At 39.5% G+C, this 20,224-nt stretch overlaps 1 protein-coding gene across 1 annotated transcript in view; it reads right to left on the reverse strand.

Annotated features, from left to right (window-relative positions):
- Nucleotides 1-16,136: 16,136 nt before the first annotated feature.
- ICOS (inducible T cell costimulator) overlaps nt 16,137-20,224 on the reverse strand; it is a 31,978-nt gene continuing 27,890 nt past the window's right edge. The window contains exon 5 of the mRNA XM_007520477.2: nt 16,137-18,016. Within this exon, the coding sequence (XP_007520539.2) occupies nt 17,976-18,016 (41 nt within the window). The 3' untranslated portion in view covers nt 16,137-17,975. The remainder of the gene's footprint in view (nt 18,017-20,224) is intronic.

Here is a 20,224-nt window from a genome sequence, read left to right on the forward strand (position 1 = left end):
GTTTCCGCAGTGACTTGTCAGAGTTTTGGGAGTTTCCCAGAAATTAGAGAAATAAATTGTGAGGTACCTGACTGTGCAGCTTTAAGAGTTAGAGGACTTTATCCTTTTTTTTTTTCAATAAGTTACAAATTCATCATGTGGATGTAATTTATGTGATATTTTTTCCAGCATTGAGAAATGAACTCAGGGCATCATGCCTACTCTTTAGCAGAGAGCAGATGCAGGGCCCATTTTTTTCATTTTCATATGAGACAGAAAGGAAAGAGAGGAAGGGGGAAAGAAGGAGAGAGAGGGAGAAAAAAAAATAGAAGGGGAGAGGGAGAAAGAACAAACATCTCAACTGGAACAAACATCTCAACTGCTCCATCACCACAACAACAACTTCCCCAAGATAGTGTTCCTGTGTTGTGCCAGGGCCTAAACCCAGGGCACTGTGCACAGCAAAGCTACTGGGTGAGCTATCTCCCAGCTTTTAATTTAATTTAATTTAATTTAATTTAATTTTTTATTTGCCTCCAGGGTTATTTCTGGGGCTCAGTGCCCCACTACTCCTGGCAGCCATTTTTTTTTCAATATTATTGGATAGGACAGAGAGATAGGGGAGGGAAAAATAGAAAGGGACAGAGGCAGACACGTGCAGACCTGCTTCACCACTTGTGAAGTTTCCCGCCCCCCCACCCCCCACTGGTGGGGCTTGAACCTGGATTCTTGAGCAGGTTTTTGCACTTCGTACTCTGTGCACTTAACCTGGTGTGTTACTGCTAGGGCCCTTCTCCCAGATTTTATAAAATCTCTCTCTCTCTCTCTCTCCTTTTTCCTCCAGGTTATCACTGGAGCTCAGTGCTGCTGGCAACACAAATCCACTGCTTCTGTAGCCATATATATATATTTCCACTTTATTGAATAGAACAGAGAGAAATTGAGAGGGCGGAGGGACATAGGGAGAAAGACACCTGCTTCACCATTTGTGAACTGTCCTCCCTGCAGGAGGGGAATGGGGGCTTGAACCTGAATACTTGGGCTGGTCCTTGCTCTTACTATTATGTGAGCCTAACCAGGTGTAGCCCACCAGACTACAGCCCTACCCCACCTTTACAGTATCTTTACATGCAAGGTTGTGCTCTCAAGCCAACCAAAGAAAGTAAAGAGCTGAAGCATAAGTTCTCAGCAGTGAACAAAAATAACAGAGACTCTGATAACCCCTGAAATTGTCGGGAAGGAAAGATTTTAAGAAATGCTAAAATTCAAGTGCTGAGGATGGAGCTGGAGATCCTAAAGTGCTGGAGCATTCAAAACTGGAGTGGTCCAAGAGACCGCGCAGGCCTTTTGTAATGAGATCTTGAGTGTATTTGACTGGCAGCAAAATGACTTCAGTTCTGGAGCTAAGTGCACAGATAAAAAGCAACAGGTTTCAAATAAGAAAAATCTTGTGTGGCAGTTAGGTCCAAATTTCTTAAACTGAGTATAATTGGAACAGATGCAGGGACCTCACCTGCAGAGACTTGGGATTCAGTCCAGGCTCACTTATACTGCACACTTCTATCTTCCTTTCACTGAGTATAAAGAAGGTGACAACAGTGAAGATGGCAATACAAAGAATTTGGAAGGCTCAAAGCTAGTGAGAATGGGGGAAAATGAAAAAGTGTGAGGTGAAAAAGGCAAAAAGCTCATACTAACGGTGAAAGTGAAAACTGACTAATTTAAACAAGTTATTAGTGAAAATTGTATGACTATATTATAAACCCGCTTTCCAGCAAGTAATTAGAAAACATGTCCCATGCAAGTTCCTTTAAAAAGTGTCATTTAAGTTTGTCTTTTTAGAAGATTTGTATGTTAATTTGATCTAAAGCAACAGTAAGTACCATGTTTCTTTACAAAAGCAAATTATACTGTGGGGAAAAAAAATGCTTAGCAAGAGCTTCTGTTTTGTCCTCTGTGGGGGTGGCAGAGTTTCTAGATTATAGATATCAGAACTCAGCCTCATTAAGTCTGTGCACTATGTTGTACCTTTGCTAGGCCTCTGAATAAAAAATGGCTTCCAGATGGTCCACAGAGCCAGACACAGTTGAAAATAGTTCTTAAGAAGACAGCAGGCGAACTTGAGATGGGTGGGGTACTCAAAATATTCAGTACCTGCAGTCATCAAAGTCTGCAACTGATGATGAAGATAATAATAAAGGAGGGGGAAAACCCATAATACTTCAAATAAGCCTAGACTTCAAACATTTAAAAACTCAGAGGCTGGTAATTTGAGTTAAGGATCTTTTGTGGGTTGAATGTGGCATAATTAATGCTCTACCCCTGCCAGTTACCAGCAACAGATTTTTAAAAGAGAGAATTTGTGTCTAATGATGGGGACACATCAAGTAGAATACATGCCACACTTGCATGAGACCATGGGTTCAAGCCCCAGCACTGTATGACAACAAGACAAATGCAGATAGAATGACGTAAATGGCAAGAGTAGTGTCTGTTAACACCCATCACACAAAAAGAGAAGGTTGAAAACATTCTTTGGAAAGTAGAATAGGGAAATTAGAAAGAAGAGGGAAACACTAACTTCTCCAAGAATATAATGTGGTAGAGTGAGAGAGATATGGACTTGTCCTAGCAGTCATTCAGTAATACTGTGAACTGCTTTAATTGTAGCAAGTAAAGGGTTTAGGGGGGCAGGTGGTGATGCATCTGGTTAAGTGCACATATCACCATGGCTAAGGACCCAGGTGCCTGCCTCCACTCCCCACCTGCAGGGAGGACCTTCATAAGCAGTGAAACAGGCCTATAGGTGTCTTTCTCTCTCTTCTATATCCCTTTCTGCTCTCAATTTCTTTCTCTCCTGTCAAATAAAAATATAAAGAAAAAAATGGTTGCCAGGAGCAGTGGATTTGTAATGCAGGCACTAAACCCCAGCAAAACCCTGGTGGCAAATAAATAATAAATAAATAAATAAATAAAATGGGTTTATAGCTTCACAGATAAGAGACACATTCTAGAGAGGATTACTGGGGAAAAAATGTCACTAGGTAGGAAACATCTCTGGAATCAAAGATGTCTGCATATTACAGTTCTTCTCAAGATGATATAATAGTTGAGCACATCAAAGTTTATCTTCCATTTAATCCCTCTTGTGATGCCTTGAAGTTTATTTGGACAGTAAATTATTTCATTTGTCCATGTGTTTCCCAAGCCCTACTGCTATACTTCACTTAGGGGGGAAAAAGCAGTTTTCTGTAGTTGCAAGTTATTAATGTTAAGACCTGATGAGCAGCAGATGATGTAGGAAGTCATATGAGAAGCCCAGGACCATGGAGGAAAAGAGAGATGTGAATGCTCAGAAATAGGCATATCAAATAATGGGAATGTAAGAGCTCAGAATCAAAAGAGATATGATGAACTCTACTTACACTAGAGCCCCAGCTCTAATGTAACATCCATCCTCTCATCTTATCAGACTTATTATCTACATAATCACTGTTTTGCCTGAAAGATCCCCATCCATTCCATTCCTTTGATCTATCTTCTTTCTACCCTTAAGACCCTCCCTGCCTCCAGGTATTATTAATCTTCACAACAGTTGCTAAGGAAGTTCCTACCTTTCCAGCCTCTTTTGCCTTTCTCTCCACCCCTTTCCTAGCCATTTCCGTTTCCAACTTGCCACTTCCAGGTCCGACCTTTAAAAGCCTGGGCTCTCTGATCAATAAAGAATTGAACCGCCTCACCACCATGAGCTCTGTTCGTGAGTCATCTCCCTCATGTCGCTGAGTGAGTAGCAGCCCAGGCTGGCTCCGGTCACATTCTCTCTAACCCGGAGAGTATGCACCTGGGAAGAGGCACCCCCATGCTAGCCCAGCAAATAGGCAAGACAGCTTTCAACAACAGAGACAATCTCTGAAGGGAAAAACAGATACAGACTTTCTGCCAACAGAACCTTCAACAGGTCTGGCTGCAAGTTTCTCCTCTTGCAACATGAAAATCCCAAATCTCATCTGTTATATTCTTGCCTTTAGGTAGCTGATTACTAAACTATTTGTTCCGCTTTATATCTTAATGCTTTCTAGTCACCAAGTTACAGATGCTAATATGATGCCAAACTGACTTCCCTGGGCAGATGACATCACCAATGTGTTCTGGAACCTCACCTCTCCAGAGCCTTGTCCCACTAAAGAAAGATAGAAACAGGCTGGGGGTATGGATAGACCTTCTAATGCCCATGTCCAGCAGAGAAGCAATTACAGAAGCCAGACCTCCCACCTCTGCTCCCCAGAATGATCTTTGGTCCATGGTCCCAGAGGGATAAAGAAGAGGAAAGCTTCCAATGGAGAGGCTAGGATGTGAAACTCTGGTGGTAGGTATTGTGTGGAATTGTACCCCTCTTATCCCACAATCTTCTTAATTACTATTAAATCACTAATATAAAATGAAAGTTAAAAAAAATCATTAAAAGAAAGCAGGAATTTTCGATGCTGTATTAATTGAAAACCCTGTTGATTTATCACTTTGCTGAGAAGGGAAATGGAATGACAAAGATATTGATTTCTCCCATCCCTGTGTACCTGTATGGACAAGCTGGACATGGGTGTTCACAGGTGGATTCTAACCCTAGCCTGTTCCTATCTTTCCCTAGTGGGGTAGGGCTCTGGGAAGGAGGACTTCCAGGGCTCATTGGTGAGTTCATCTACCCAGGAAAGTGAGGTGGCTAGGGTTAGAATCGACCCATCCACACCAAGTCCAGTGGAGAAGCAATTACAGAAGCCAGATCTCCCACCTTGTGCACCCATAAAGAATTTTGTTCCATACACCCAGAGGGATAAAGAATAGGAAAGTTTCCAGTTGATAAGATGGAATGAGGAACTCTGATCATGGGAATTGTGTGGAATTGTACCTCTCTTATACCATAATCTTGTTGATCATTATGAAATCACTAACAAAAAAGGAGGAAAAAAGAGGATATCAATAGGATGATCTGCAATTTAATCCATGAACACATATGCCTCTTAATGAACTACCTGTATTATTCCCCTTTCTCAGCACTGTTTACCATGTAAACAGAGAAATAAGTCTAGTCTCATTATCATTTAACATAGCAACAAGGAATTAGGGGGGCTGGGAAGATAGCACTATGGTTATACAAAAGACTGTCATGCCTATAGCTCTGAGGTCCCAAGTTCAATCCTCAACACTACCATAAGCCAGAGCTGAACAGTGCGCTCTCTCTCTCTCTCTCTCTCTCTCTCTCAATAAATAAATAAAATCCCATAACCTAGATATACACCAGTTTCTGTGAGAGAGAGCTTATGTGCACACGTATCCATAAACTACTGCAAAATATATACCTGAAAGCAGGATTACACTAGAGTTTGCAGTGAGTACCTCCCTAACACTTCCTCTCCACTATTCCAAGCTTGGGATCCATGATTGCTCAACAAATTGATTGGCTTCATATGTTAACTCTCTTTTCAATCACCAGGTTCCAGATGCCACCAGGATGCTGGCTAGGCTTCCCTGGATTGAAGACCCCACCAATGTGTCCTGGAGCTCAGCTTCCCCAGAGACACACCCTACTAGGGAAAGAGAGAGGCAGACTGGGGGTATGGACCGACCAGTCAACGCCCATATTCAGCGGAAGCAATTACAGAAGCCAGACCTTCTACCTTCTGCAACCCTCAACGACCCTGGGTCCATGCTCCCAGAGGGCTAGAGAATGGGAAAGCTACCATGGGAGGGGGTGGGTTATGGGGATTGGGTGTTGGGAATTGTGTGGAGTTGTACCCCCCTACCTTATGCTTTTGTTCACTAATCCTTTCTTAAATAAAAAATTAAAAATAAATAAATAAATAAATAAAATATGTTTAATAAAATAAGTTAGGAAAGTTTCCCTTTCTAGAACAAGTTAAGCTAATCTTTTTCTCACTTGAAATCTATATCTCATCTTCATTTATATCAACTGGGTTCTTTGTCCCTTCTCTTCACTCACTTTGTTTTTCATGTGTTATTCCCTTTTCCCTTTGCATTTTCTGCTATCTCTCACTGCTGATAACTTTTCTACATAATCACTTCAAGTCTTCCTCATTAACTGAATAAATAAAATTGGTTTTACTAGGTGTGTAGCTCTCCATATAACAATAATTTGTCTTCTTTCATCATTAAATATCTTCCATAGCAAAAAAGGAAAGGAAAAGTTCTTCTTACTGGCCTCAAATCTCTCACCAACACTTTTAATTCTAGTGCTGCTGTTTTATTGAAAATACCCTCTGGGAACTCACTAGTAATTTCCCTTGGCATGTATAGGATTTGCCTGTATCATCACTTTATTCTTAAAACTCATTCTTCTCTGGGATTCTTGTACTCTGCAGGTTTTTTCTTTGGCTTTTGCGAAAATAATTTTGTTGTCATATTCATTGTCTCTACTTCTTTTTCATCATTTATCTCAAATGAAGATATGTCCCATTTCTCTATTTCATCTCTAATTGTACTTTCCAAGTTGCTGAACTCTATTCATATAAACAACAATTGTATATTAATAAGATATCCCTGATCTATTCAGTATCCAACTGCCAGCTAGAAATATGGGTGTGAAAGGCCATATTTTACCTCACCACAGAAAGATAGAAACAGACTGGGGCTATGGATTGACCTTCCAACATCCATGTCCACTAGAGAAACAATTACAGAAGCCAGAGCTGGGTGGTAGCTCACTGGGTTGAATATACATAGTATAAATACAGAAGCCAGACTCCCACCTTCTACACGTCATAAAGCATTTCAGTTTGTACTCCCAGCAAGGGAGAAATATTAGAAGATGACTAGAGGACTGTGAATCCCAATTCCATCAGGACTCAGACATTTTTCATCAGAAAGGGAAAAAAAAATGAAAGACATTTGGAAGTAGAAATAGGTGTAGTTGTGACTTAAAATGGAAAAGAAGGCAGGATCTTAGAAAAAAAACGGGATACATAGTAGATAAGTAGATACAGAAATAATAGTCAACCCATATCTGTGACCTTGGGAGAATCACTGCAGTTTCCTATAGAGGGAATGGGAACACTGAACTCTGGTGGTGAAAGTGCTGTGGAATTGTACCCAAGTTATTTTGTAATTTTGTAAATCACTAATAATTTTTTTTAAAAAAAAGAAGAGTAAAAGGTAAAAAAAAAAAAGAGAAGAAGAAGAAGAAGAAGAAGAAGAAGAAGAAGAAGAAGAAGAAGAAGAAGAAGAAGAAGAAGGAGAAGAAAATAAATACAGGTGTAAAAGCCTTGCCTGATTAGGGAAAGATAGAAACAGAATGGAGGTATGGATTGACCTGCCAATGTCCATGTCCACTGGAGAAGCAATCATAGAAGCCAGAACTTCCACTTTCTGTACCAGGAAGAGAGAAGGAAAAAAAGAGAGAAAGAAAGGAAGGAAGGAAGGAAGGAAGGAAGGAAGGAAGGAAGGAAGGAAAGAAGGAAGGATAGATAGATAGATATAGAATCAGCTTATATTGGTGACCTTGGGAGAACTACTACAGTTTCCCATGGAAGGGATAGGGTCACAGAACTCTGGCAGTGGGAATGAAACAGTGTGGAATTATACCCCTAATATCTTACAATTTTGTAAATCAGTTTTAAATCACTGATTAAAAGAGTACATACAAAAAAGAGAAATATAGGTGTGAATAGTCATTACTTTAAACTCAAAATTTCTAAGTGGTGAAAACTTGGACGAGAGAGCAAAATAAAATACTATCTAGGGTCTCTATTTTATACTGATCCAGAATGGAGAGAAATTAGGATCCCAATGCTTGAAATGTAGTTAACAGATGAGCTCCATCAAATATATTACCATGAACCAACAGATATTTGCTGCCACTCAAAGGGGTGGAGTAAGAAAATGGATAAAGGTAGTAGACCTCGTATTAGGAGCCAGCAGGTGGCTAGCCTGGCAGACTTCATACACAACCATGTGAAAGGGCATGGATTCAAATCCCAGGTCACCATATAGAAATGTCTCCAGAAGTTCTGCTTCCCCAGAGACCCACCCTACTAGGGAAAGAGAGAGGCAGACTGGGAGTATGGACCGACCAGTCAACGTCCATGTTCAGTGGGGAAGCAATTACAGAAGCCAGACCTTCCACCCTCTGCAACCCACAACGACACTGGATCCATGCTCCCAGAGGGATAGAGAATGGGAAAGCTATCAGGGGAGGGGATGAGATATGGAGATTGGGTGTTGGGAATTGTGTGCAGTTGTACCCCTCCTAGCCTATAGTTTTGTTAATTTATCCTTTCTTAAATAAAAAATAAATTAAAAAAAGAAGTGTCTCCAGGAGGAAGCTTCATAAGCAGTGGGGACAGTGCTGTACTATCTCTCCTTCTTTCTCTGTCTCTACCTCTCTATCTCTCTGTCACCTCTACCTAGAGTAGGGATGGGGAACCATTTTATTGGCAAGAACCACTTGAATGTTTATAACATAATTCACCAGTCTTACAAAGTTTTCAACTTAAAAATTAGTATTTAACAGGCCAGACCAAATGATTTCAAGGGACCCTTATATGACTCATGGGCCAAAAGTTCACCATCTCTGATTTAGAGGAAATAAAATTAGCCACCAGGAGCAATGGAGTCCTGCACAAACTGAACCCCAGAAATAATCCTAGTGATAGATAGAATGATAGATAGATAGATAGATAGATAGATAGATGATAGATAGATAGATAGATAGACAGATAGATACACACATACATACATAGATACATAGACAGATAACATAGATAGATAGATAGATAGATAGATGATAGATAGATAGTTAGATAGATAGATAGATAGATAGATAGATAGATAGATAGATAGACAGGATTACCAATTAAGGAATTACCAATTATTTTTCCATGTGTTTTCTCTTATACTTTGGAACTCACCATGAATTGTATCAACAAAGGGTATGTATATACTTCAAAGAGAGATTTATGTTTATGTAGACAGTTTTGGTTCCACATTCTTGGACTAATTACCTAATTACCACCTACTGTTCCTTTAGCATCGCCTATGCCTAAATCTACTGATAGGCAAGCATACCCATGCTCCTAGACAGCACATTAATTAGACTAGCTCCAAATCTACATGCTAGCAGAGGCTAAGCCTGTTTTTCCCCTTCAATTCCCCATCTAAGATTACCCCCAAACACACTGCCCATTATAGCTTACTGGAGGCCAGGCAATATGATTCAAGGGCAACACTAACATAGACGACTAATAAATTTCCAACAACATAAGGATGCACAAAATTTGCATCTAAACTCCCTCTTGTTGTGAAGCTCCCATAAGAAATTAAGGTTCAAAGATTAAATTCTCCAGCAAGTTAAAATCCCAATGATTTCATGTACAAAGAATTAATGCCCTTAATTCTTTCTCCCAAAGTGCTTACTCTATGCAGTCTTAGCATGTTCTTAGAGAGCCTCTGTAGCCTAGGTTCTTTCAACCACTGACACCTGGGATTTTTAATCATCGAAATGAACATAATTGACTTGGTTCTACTACACTTAAATGATGCAAGGACATACTAAGATGCTCATGGCAGTAGCACTACGTTCATGAAGTTTAGAAAAACAAGATAGATATAATTCACTTTCTAGAAAGCTTTTCTTGGACAAAACTGTTTCTTGAACACAATAGTCCAGATTCAGGATGTGGCCACAGTAGTGTGACTTAAGAGCAAAGCAATGAATCGTCAATCCTAAGGGAAGAAGAGTACTTAGAGAGGAGAAGGTGTCAGGTTCAGTCTTGTTAGGATGCCACTCAGCTGGAATCACTTATGTAGGGTTCATGATGCATTTAAAACCCATTGGTTTTAAAAAAAAATCTCATAAGAAGTTATTTTCTTCTGAGGTTTGTACAGTGTAGGTAGTCCTATTTTGTTGTGGTTCTAATTTGCATGTACCTGAAAAATAGTGTTGTGAATGTCTTTTTTTCTTGTTTTTATTACATAATTGCAAAGCCCAAATAGCTGACAAGCCCAGAGCCTGAAGATGGGTCATTTGATGATTGGTAGTTGAGAAAGTAGATTACACTTTTTGAAGCTGTGGTCTCAGAGTAAAATGCAGATTATAAGATTATTGTGGGGGCTGGAGGGACTGGGACAGAAGAGGAGGAGGTGGCTGTGACTACAGCTTGCTGAAAGAAACCATAGACAAAAGTTAGTGCTATCAAGCTATTTCTTCTTGGAGTGATAATGAAAGAAATACTTAACTCAAAAGTTTTTTTTTTAATCAAAGATCAGGCTCAATAGAGCTACAGATAAACTGTAAATATTTGGTTGAGAGTAAAACTATAGGATCAATGGCCCCAAAACTCAAGGATCTAGGATTCAAATCCACTGACCTTTTCATTCAAAAAATACTTTTTCATCAGAGCTTCTCATGCCTGGTTAGAACTTAACTGAGAAAAGTACTTACAACAGTATCTCTCAGGTCAGGAGCACAGGGGGTGCTGAGAAAGTAATCGTGCTGCTGGGCAAGCAGGTGCAGGATGGTGAGGACAAGCAGCTCCCAAAAAAGAGTGAAAAGGAAGGGGCCAGGCAGTGGTGCACTGGGTTAAGTGCACAAAGTATGAAGCACAAGGACTCCTGTGCAAGGATTCTGGTGCCAGCCCCCAGCTCTCCACCTGCAGGGGAATCAATTTACTATTGATAAAGCAGGTCTGCAGGTGTCTATCTTTCTCTTCCCCTCTCTATCTTCCCCTGCTCTCTTGATTTCTCTCTGTCCTATCAAAAAAAAAATGGAAAAATGACCACAGGAGCAATGGATTTGTAGTTCAGGCACTAAGTCCCAGCAATAACCCTGGAGGCAAAAGAAGAGTGAAAAGGAAAGTGAAATCAACAAATACTTCTCCACATTTTCTCTTCTGCTTATTTTCCCATCTATGTCCTTTATCTTCTGTGGGGGAAAAAAAGATAATCTATGTAGCCCTGGAGGTGGCACAGTGGATAAAAGCATTAGACTCTCAAGCATAAGGTCCCAAGTTCCATGTGTGACTTCACATGGGCCAGAGTGGTGTTCTGATTATCTTTTTCTTCTAGTTCTTTTCCTTTTCCTCTTCCTCTTTATTCTCCTCCCCCTTTTCTATTTCATTATTAAAGAAAACAAATCTTAAAGAAATAAAAAGGGGCTTCAATGGAGAGAGTGAATAGTTAAGAAGAGGTTAAAGTATAGTTGTCTACATAGGTGTCTGTGAAGTTGAGTTGGGTAAAATAAAGTAGGCAGAAAAGAGATACTCAGTGGTGTTAGATGTGAGATAGATGTCCCCTGCTTCTGACACTTGCTGGAAATGTCACCATGGGGAATCATGTAACTACTTAGGAATTCTTACAAGGTTGGATAGTGAATCGTTTGTAGTTTCTATGGTTGTGGGACCTGTAGAGATTCTGTGTTCTGCTGAACTTTATCTTTAAGTTTTATGTATTTATTATTGGATAGAGACAGAGAGAAATTGAGAGGTGAAGGGGAAGATAGAGAAGGAGAGAGACATCTGCAGCACTGCTTCATTACTCATGAAGTTTTCCCCCTGCAAGTGTGAACCAGGGGCTTGAACCTGGGTCTTTGTGCACTGTACCATGTAGTGTGTATCCAGGTGTGCCACAAACTGGCCATTCTGCTGAACTTTATGAATACTTTACATTAGAATCAACTTGATATCTTAGTTGTGGTATTCACTCACATTAAACTGATTATTTTCGGCAATTATTTAACAATCTGTAAAGTTGAATTTCTACAACTCTATAATTTTTCCTCTTGAAATATATAAAGTGGCTGTTCCTTTTTGGTTAGAAAGTGGGAGTAAGGGAGTCAGTTGGGTGGTAGCGCAGCAGGTTAAGCGCGGGTGGCACAAAGCTCAAGGACGGATGTAAGGATCTCATTTCAAGCCCTCAACTCCCCACCTGCAGGGGAGTCACTTCACAAGCAGTGAAGCAGGTCTGCAGGTGTCTATCTTTCTCTCCTCCTCTCTGTCTTCCCCTCCTCTCTCCATTTCTCTCTGTCCTATCCAACAATGAAGACAGACAACAACAATAATAACTACAACAATAAAAAACAAGGGCAATTAAAAGGGAATAAATAAATAAATATTTTTAAAAAAGGAAGTGGGAGTAAATGGCAGAGGGGAGGGGAAAGTGGTTGACCCATAGCACAAGGACCTGCACAAGGATCCTATTTCCAGCACCTCCTCCCCACCTGCAGGGGGCCCCGCCTAACAAGCAATGAAGCAGGTCTGCAGGTGTCTGTCTTCCCCTCCTCTCTGAACTTCCCTCTGTCCTATCCAACAACAGCAGCAGCACCAACATGGAAAAGAAAATGGCCTCCAACAATAGCAACAACAACATGGGGAAAAATTGGCATCCAGGAGCAGTGGTGTAGTGCTGACACCAAGCCCCAGTGATAACCCTGGAGGCAAAAAAAAGGGAATAAACAGGAAGAGAAGTGTGGGAAGCATATTTGGTTATTTTAAATCACTCTATTGTTCTTTATATACCAATTGAAGTTACTCTTAAAGTACTACATAGGAAATGTTAGTCTAGATCCAAGCCTCAACTAGAAGATAGTCCATTGCCTCTTTATTCTTATGTTCATTTGCCTAGGTTTAAGTATGTTCAAAGAGGAATGCTTCTTTTTTCTTGAGTGTTGTGAGGAAATAAATCCAGTCCCAATTGTGTTTAATGTATGTTATGGGATGGAGGGGAATATAAGATTCTCTCCCTGATTTCCATTAAAGGGGGAATTCTGACCCAAAATAATTTAACTATGTCTAACCCACTTCCCACATTAATAAAGAGAACAGACAGTAAAAGCTAATGTTAGTTTCTTTTAGCATCTAGAAAGTCCTACCAGATGAATTAAAGGGAAAAAGATTTAATTTCATAGTGAGAGGGACCTAGCAGCACAGAAGACAGGGCAAGTTCCTGGATAAGTAAAGAAAATTTACTCATTCTTAAAATAATTTTATTAGTGATTTAACAATGACTGACAATATTGTAGTATAAAAGGGGTACAATTACATATAATTCCTACCACTGGAGTTCCATATTCCATCTCCTCCACTGGAACTTTCCCTAGTTTTTATCCCTCTGGGAATATGGACCAAAGATCTTTATGAGCAGCAGAAAGTGGAAGGTCTGGCTTCTGTAACTGCTTCTCCACTGTACATGGGCATTAACAGGTTGACCCTACTATAATGGACCAGCAACCAAACAAACCAGTGTGTCTCAAACTACTTTGAATGCACATAATAAAGAGGAAATTTCAACTGGCAAAGTTGAGTCCACCACTGTCCATGGTTCCAAAGTCTACAGTGGCTATTCCCCCACAGCACCTGCTCTGCTAGGAGTAATGAGTATTAGCCACCCAGCAGGCTAATGTCTGGAAATAATTATAACAGGAGAACTCAGTCTTAGAACATGGCCTATTGCAGAGTGAAATAATCTAAAGGAAGTAATGCATGGAATTTTGTCAGGTAAGTGTGCTGAGTTTCAGAAAAAGACATAGAGAAGGGTGTGCAGAATTCTAAGTAGAGGGACATAAGTTGGCAGTAGAAGGGTAGACTCATAGGAGATATCACCACCCCAAAACGTTTGATGATTAGGGAAATGGACTGAAAGATGTCTATGTCTTAATCCCTAGAAGCCAACAGCTACCTTATACACAAAGGAACTATGTAGATATTTGTTGATCCTGGAGCTCAGCTTCCCCAGAGACACACCCTACTAGGGAAAGACAGAGGCAGACTGGGAGTATGGACCGACCAGTCAACGCCCATGTTCAGTGGGGAAGCAATTACAGAAGCCAGACCTTCTACCTTCTGCAACCCTCAATGACCCTGGGTCCATGCTCCCAGAGAGATAGAGAATGGGAAAGCTATCAGGGGAGGGGGTGGGTTATGGAGATTGGGTGTTGGGAATTGTGTGGAGTTGTACCCCTCCTACCCTATGGTTTTGTTAATTAATCCTTTCTTAAATAAAAAAAATTTAAATAAATAAAGAAAGAATCTTGAAAAGTGAGTACAGTTTCCTCAAGGGAAGTTCAAAAGGCAATGCGAGTACAGAAGCAGCAACTGTGAGGAAAAACCAAAGAATGTTGGTAGTCTTAAGAAGTTTTAGGAAAGGGAAAAATGAATTATTCTCTAGAGTCTCGAGAAAGAAAAAGATCTTTGGCCCATACTTCCAGAGGGATAAAGAATAGGGAAACTTCTAATGGAGGGGAGGGGATATGGAATTGAATCATATAGAATTTTACCCCTCTTATCCCACAATCTTGTCAGCCATTGCTAAATCAATAGAAAATGTAAAATATAAAAAATAAAATAGATAATTAATTTTAAAAAGAAACACAGTAGGAAAGTTAGGAATAAAGGTAGGGAAGGAATATCCATGAATAAATGGTTTTAAAGCAATAATCTGGGAGTCGGGCTGTAGTGCAGCGGGTTAAGCGCAGATGGCGCAAAGCACAAGGACCGGCATAAGGATCCCGGTTCGAACCCTGGCTCCCCACCTGCAGGGGAGTCGCTTCACAGGCGGTGAAGCAGGTCTGCCGGTGTCTATCTTTCTCTCCTCCTCTCTGTCTTACCCTCCTCTCTCCATTTCTCTCTGTCCTATCCAACAATGACAACTACAACAATAAAAAAAAAAAACAAGAGCAACAAAAGGGAATAAATAAATAAAATAAAATATTAAAAAGTAAAGCAATAATCTATTAATTATAGGCATTTGGATTTTAGCAGGATAGGATGTCTCTGGGGTCCAGTGTGAAATACAAGCCATAAATTTATCTAGCCTTGGCCAAGGAAACACTGTAGCACCAAACTGGAGATGGTGGAATGAATCAGGATAGGATGTTAGATCCTATTGTTGGAGGATGTTAGATCCTATTAGATCCTATTGTTGGAGATCCTATATGTTGTAGGACAAGAAGGACATCCATTGAGAGGAAAGATCTAGACTGGGAATTCAGAACCTAAACTGGCCAGCCTCAGACTTGAGCAGGGATGTCAAAGCCCAGGTAGAGTATCACATGGGGGGTGGGGGCAGGGTGCTATCACAATAGCATATTGGATTTATACTAGAGGATTTGTCAAATAAGTAAATATACTAAGGATAACAGAATCAAGTTCCTCACTATCATAAAATAATAAAATAATAGAAAAGAATAGACATATTGTAAATGTTTTCATTTATACATATGTACATCATACTTACATGTGTAAATATGCATTGATATATATATATTCACATGTTAATCTAAATATTTTGTATTTGTACAAGCACAGCTTATATATGCACACATTCACATCTACATGTGGATGTGATTCCTACGAGTAGAAAAATCTCAATGGTAATGAGCATGACTAATGTGCAGATGTTGGCTTCTAAAAGCTATTTTCTTCTCAAAGAAATGAAGGCTTCTTGGATAAATAACTAATTTGGGACAATCACAAATTGAGCCTAGAATTCTTGCTATGCCAGAAAGTATGAAAGTGCTGAAAGAATAATTGGCCATAAGGTCCACTTTGAATGCACTCCTGTTGACTAAGAATGGGACAATTCAGAGCATCAAAATAAAATAATGATCACAGCAAAAGTTTACCCATTAAATATGAAACTGTATAAGTGAGCAAATAAATAAACTGAAACTTCAAAAAACAGAAGGTCTGCAAATTTTCAAAGTGCTGTCATATAAACTAATTGTGACATGGAAACGTTGTCAGTGGAAAAGTTTGAAAGACACTACTTTAGAGAAGTAATAAAAATGAACATTATCAATAATATAAAAAGTTTGTTTCTAGATGCTCATGGTTCAATTGTGGGTTGTTATATGAAGGACAGTGGTCTCACTTGTGGCATATACAAATTATTCAGAGAAGATGGCAACTAGGAAAAAATGGTCTGATTTCTGTGCTTTTAATGTTTTTATAAGTTTGTGGTGGATATATATATATATATATATATATATATATATATATATATATATATTAGATTTTGAAAGGACCACTCTTGCAAACAACATGATTTTTTTCATGACGAAGATAAAAATCTGCCCACACTGCTAAGATAATCATTACCCTCTCCAAAGAAAACACAGCAAGGCTATTTCCAGTTGAAGAATCTCAAATGTTTATTGGTTACCATCCTACCACTGCTGAATTCCACTTCATAAGTAGCTCCTCTTCAAATCAGGTATTTCACAGAAATCGTATTCTTTAATAATTCACTTTGAAATGTCCAGTACTAGGAGGGCATGCCTCACGACACAAAATTGACAACTAGGCCAGTTTGGTCACATGAAGACTGTCCTCCCAACCCCTATCCCACATGGAAACTGTGAACAACTTAGGGTAATACACTCTGAAAGTTCAGCTAGGTTGTGTAAGACAGCTGAAACAGAGAACATCACTCTTGGTTCAAATTACAAAGTCAGTACTGTACTGTACACATCCATCATCACACATGCTTAAAATAATGTAAGTATGCATAATGGTGTCTGATTCCCTTTAAGGTCAACTACAAGCAGACAGCTACAAATTTTAAAATTTCTAAAAAAAAAAAATTACCTAAAGTTTAGAAAGTGGTATACACAGTGGCTGCTTCAGGAACCTTAGGCATACAGATGGGAAGTGGTGCAAATATTCCCACTAAGAATAATCATATTGCAAATCCTATTTGAAAGAAGACTGTCTTGAAGGTTCATGGCCAGTTTTGAGGCTGAATGGATTCAAGGAGAACTTATGCTGGCCATCCTTGATACATCTGGGCTTCTTCATGAGTCATAGATGCAAGCAGACACACAGTGGTTACCAGAGTAACTTCAGGGACAAGGATCTCTAAGTATCTTTGACTCGGGGTTTTTCAACCCTTGTAATTCCATCCAAAGATGCATGAATACTGCAGCCTGATGGGAGTTCATTTAATTGATCAAATGAGACCTCTAGTCTCCAGGAACTGCAATTATTATGCTCATAAATTGTTGGTTTTATCCCCAGGACAGTGATTAACCCTACAAGGAGTTTTGTTTGTTTGCTTGTAATTTTAAAATATCCTACAAGAAAAATATATCCTGTAAAATTAATAGCACCATAAAAACATTGATAATGGCAGGAAATGGAATCATTAAAATTAGTTGCTTCTGATTCAGGATGATGTTTCTTATTACTAATGTCAACAAGTAAACCATTTTGCCTGAATTTGGATAAATAGGTCTTTTTGGAAGAGAAAGAAATTTGGGGAGGGACATAGGCAAACTATATTCATTAGGTTACAACTATACATATTTTTAAGCAACTGAGGGGAGTAATGCAGACATGCTCTCATTTCAGAGAAAGAAGTATTTTAAAACAGAAAACCAAGAGCACAATAATGCATCTAACTAACCTCTTGCTGGAGTGGTTGGGATTCAAAAGTTAGAAGAGTAAGCTCTATGTAGTCAGGTGCTAGGATATCATAGTTACACACTGACACCTTAGAAATAAAAAATATATAGTTTTGAACATCTCCCTTTACTGTCTGATAACAAATGAAATGTCCATCCTACAAGAAGAGGTAGTCTGTTAGTGAAATATAGACAGACGCTGGGGCTTAGCTGCCCATTTGCTTTGCAGATTCAGTATCCTTGGCATCTTTTTTTTTAAAAAGTTGTGAATATGTTTGTTTTTCTGGCAAGTGCATTGCTAGAAGCAGACGTAAAGACAGGGATTCTATCCCAGTGAGGTCTATTTGTTGAGTACACATGAGCTGGACTTTCTATAAAGCTAGCTGAAAAAGAATGTTTGTTTTGAGAAAATTCAACAGTGTTGAAGCAGTCTGGTAAAATCCCTACTGACTCACAAAATCACTAATCCACGTTGCAGGGAACACCAGCAAAAGAGGTACATAGTCAAATCAAGTCAGGCTCTCTGTAGTCCAGAAAATGAAGATATCTTGCACTTCAAGTGGAGGACTGGGGTTCAAGTGGAGGACTTTGTTCATGCCTGAGTACCAGAGAGCCCCAAATTACAGGTCACACCTGTAAACAAAATAATACATGATAGCACAAATTCTTTAAAAACAGGCTTTCTCCCCATACACTATCTCTTACACACACACACACACACACACACACACACAGAGAGAGAGAGAGAGACAGTTCAAACTCTTCTTTGTGTTTCGAGACTGAACACCAGTGCTGTGTTTTTCATAAAGTTTTACCAAGCCCACACAACTCAAGTTTTGCCATGAAATGAGTACTTTTGACACTATCACATGACTCTGCCCTCTATGCAAATAAAGTACCTTTTCCAATGTCATTGCAAACTGAAGAGAAGAACTACCTCAATGTCTTCCCTCCCTCTACTCAAATTGTGATAGCATGCTACACTATTCAGGTAATAAGGTAATAAACACATGGCTTTTAGTAAACGTATTTGTTTACTAATTGAACATCTAATCATCACTTGCTGTGTTCTAAGTCTGTGAAATCATCTACCTGACTAGTACCTAGCTAACAGAAACTGTGACAAGACTACTATACAAAGGCATTAAGTTAAAACCTGCTTCGAACTGTGCACACATGATACTTTCAGCAAAAAGAAGAATTCCAAGGAGCTTCCCTGATATATATTAGACTTGATTGACAGGTGGAGTATGAAACTGCTTACTTCTCATTCTGGCCACAGCTAAAGCAGTTGTTCCTCCTAGCACAATGCTTGGCTGCCTCCAAGGATTTAAATGAAGACTTAAGTCAATGTCCCCCAGCAGACAACCCCAAACTGGTAGGAATAAGAGTCAGCAGATAAATACCCTTATTGCCATTCACAGAAAGAACATCTCTGGGAGGCATCTGCACATGTGGCCTCTAGCTAAGAGCTTAATAATGCAATCTCCATTGGCTTTTCCTCTGATGAGGTCTCCCTCTCCTTGATGCCTCAGCTCTTCTTCTCCTCAGGTCAACGTTCTAATCTACTACTTGCCCAAAATAAGGCATTATAGTAAGCACAAAAACTGAAAATGAAATTTTCAATCGTAAGACAGTTCAACATAGGCTCTTTGCTAATGTCAAAACTTTGGTAAGAACTCTCTGGGAAACCAAAGGAATTGAATGTCCTGGAAATTATTTTCTTTTAAAAAAATAAAATAAAATTAGGAGGTGGACTAAAGGAGCAGTTACTGTTATTTGTTATTGTTCCATGATTGCAGGTGTTCCATTTGACCTTTTTACCACTGTTTAGTTTCAGCATCATGACACACTTCAAATGCATTACAAATTTTCTATAGTGGATCTTTCAAATTTCTATATGCTCCTCAACTTACAATAATATTCAAGTTGGCAATAGTCAGTCCCAATGGAAAAGATCAGTGTTCTACCTAACAGACCCTCTTTGCACATTCGCTATAACAAAATAATACTGCACCAAGTTCTTTCTTCACCTTGGTAAGATGAGTCTATATCTTTCTCCAAATCTTAGTAAAAGAAGAATCATATATGTTTGCATGTCATAACTTAGTAACTGTGGATTCTATCAAAGCACCTGCAGCACGGTTGCCCTTGATTTCCTTTTAAAATATACAAATACGGTGGATCAACAATGGTAGACAATGTTCCATCTTCTGAAGGAAAGTGGGTAACATACACTGTCTAGCACCTGAGGAAGATGGGTCCTGAAACTGGGGCAACTTGGAACATTCCTATTCATGACCACAGAATGTGAGCTCCGACCTACAGGGATGTAGAGGTCACTTAGGCTCCTAAGCTGAATATGGGCCCCAGATCAGATCAAATCGATGGGGTTTACAGTCAACAATGTTTATACACACCTTTCCCATATTAGGGAGCTACTCTCTTCCCTGATCCAGCTTTCTAGTCCTTTTTCTAGCCATGATATAATCTCCCAAGAAAATAACTTGGGTCCACCTGTATATCAGATGTCAGGCTTAGGAAAAAACTAGTAAAGTTATGGTTCCTACGGAATATAGTTAAAATGGACCTACTAGTTATATCCAAAATGGAGACCCCAAACTTTCATCTGAAATATTCCAGTCTTTAGTTGATTAGTCAAAAATTTATTTGGCTTTATGTGTTAACTCATTTTTCAGCCACCAGGTTCCATATGTTACTATGATGCCAACTGGACATCCCTAAGCAGGCCCACCAATGTGTCCTGAAGCCCCGCTTCCCCAGAGCCCTGCCCCACTAGGGAAAGAGAGAGACAGGCTGGGAGTGTGGATCGACCTGTCA

This window comes from Erinaceus europaeus, chromosome 7, assembly GCF_950295315.1.
Source record: "Erinaceus europaeus chromosome 7, mEriEur2.1, whole genome shotgun sequence".
NCBI classification, from domain to species: Eukaryota; Metazoa; Chordata; class Mammalia; order Eulipotyphla; family Erinaceidae; genus Erinaceus; species Erinaceus europaeus.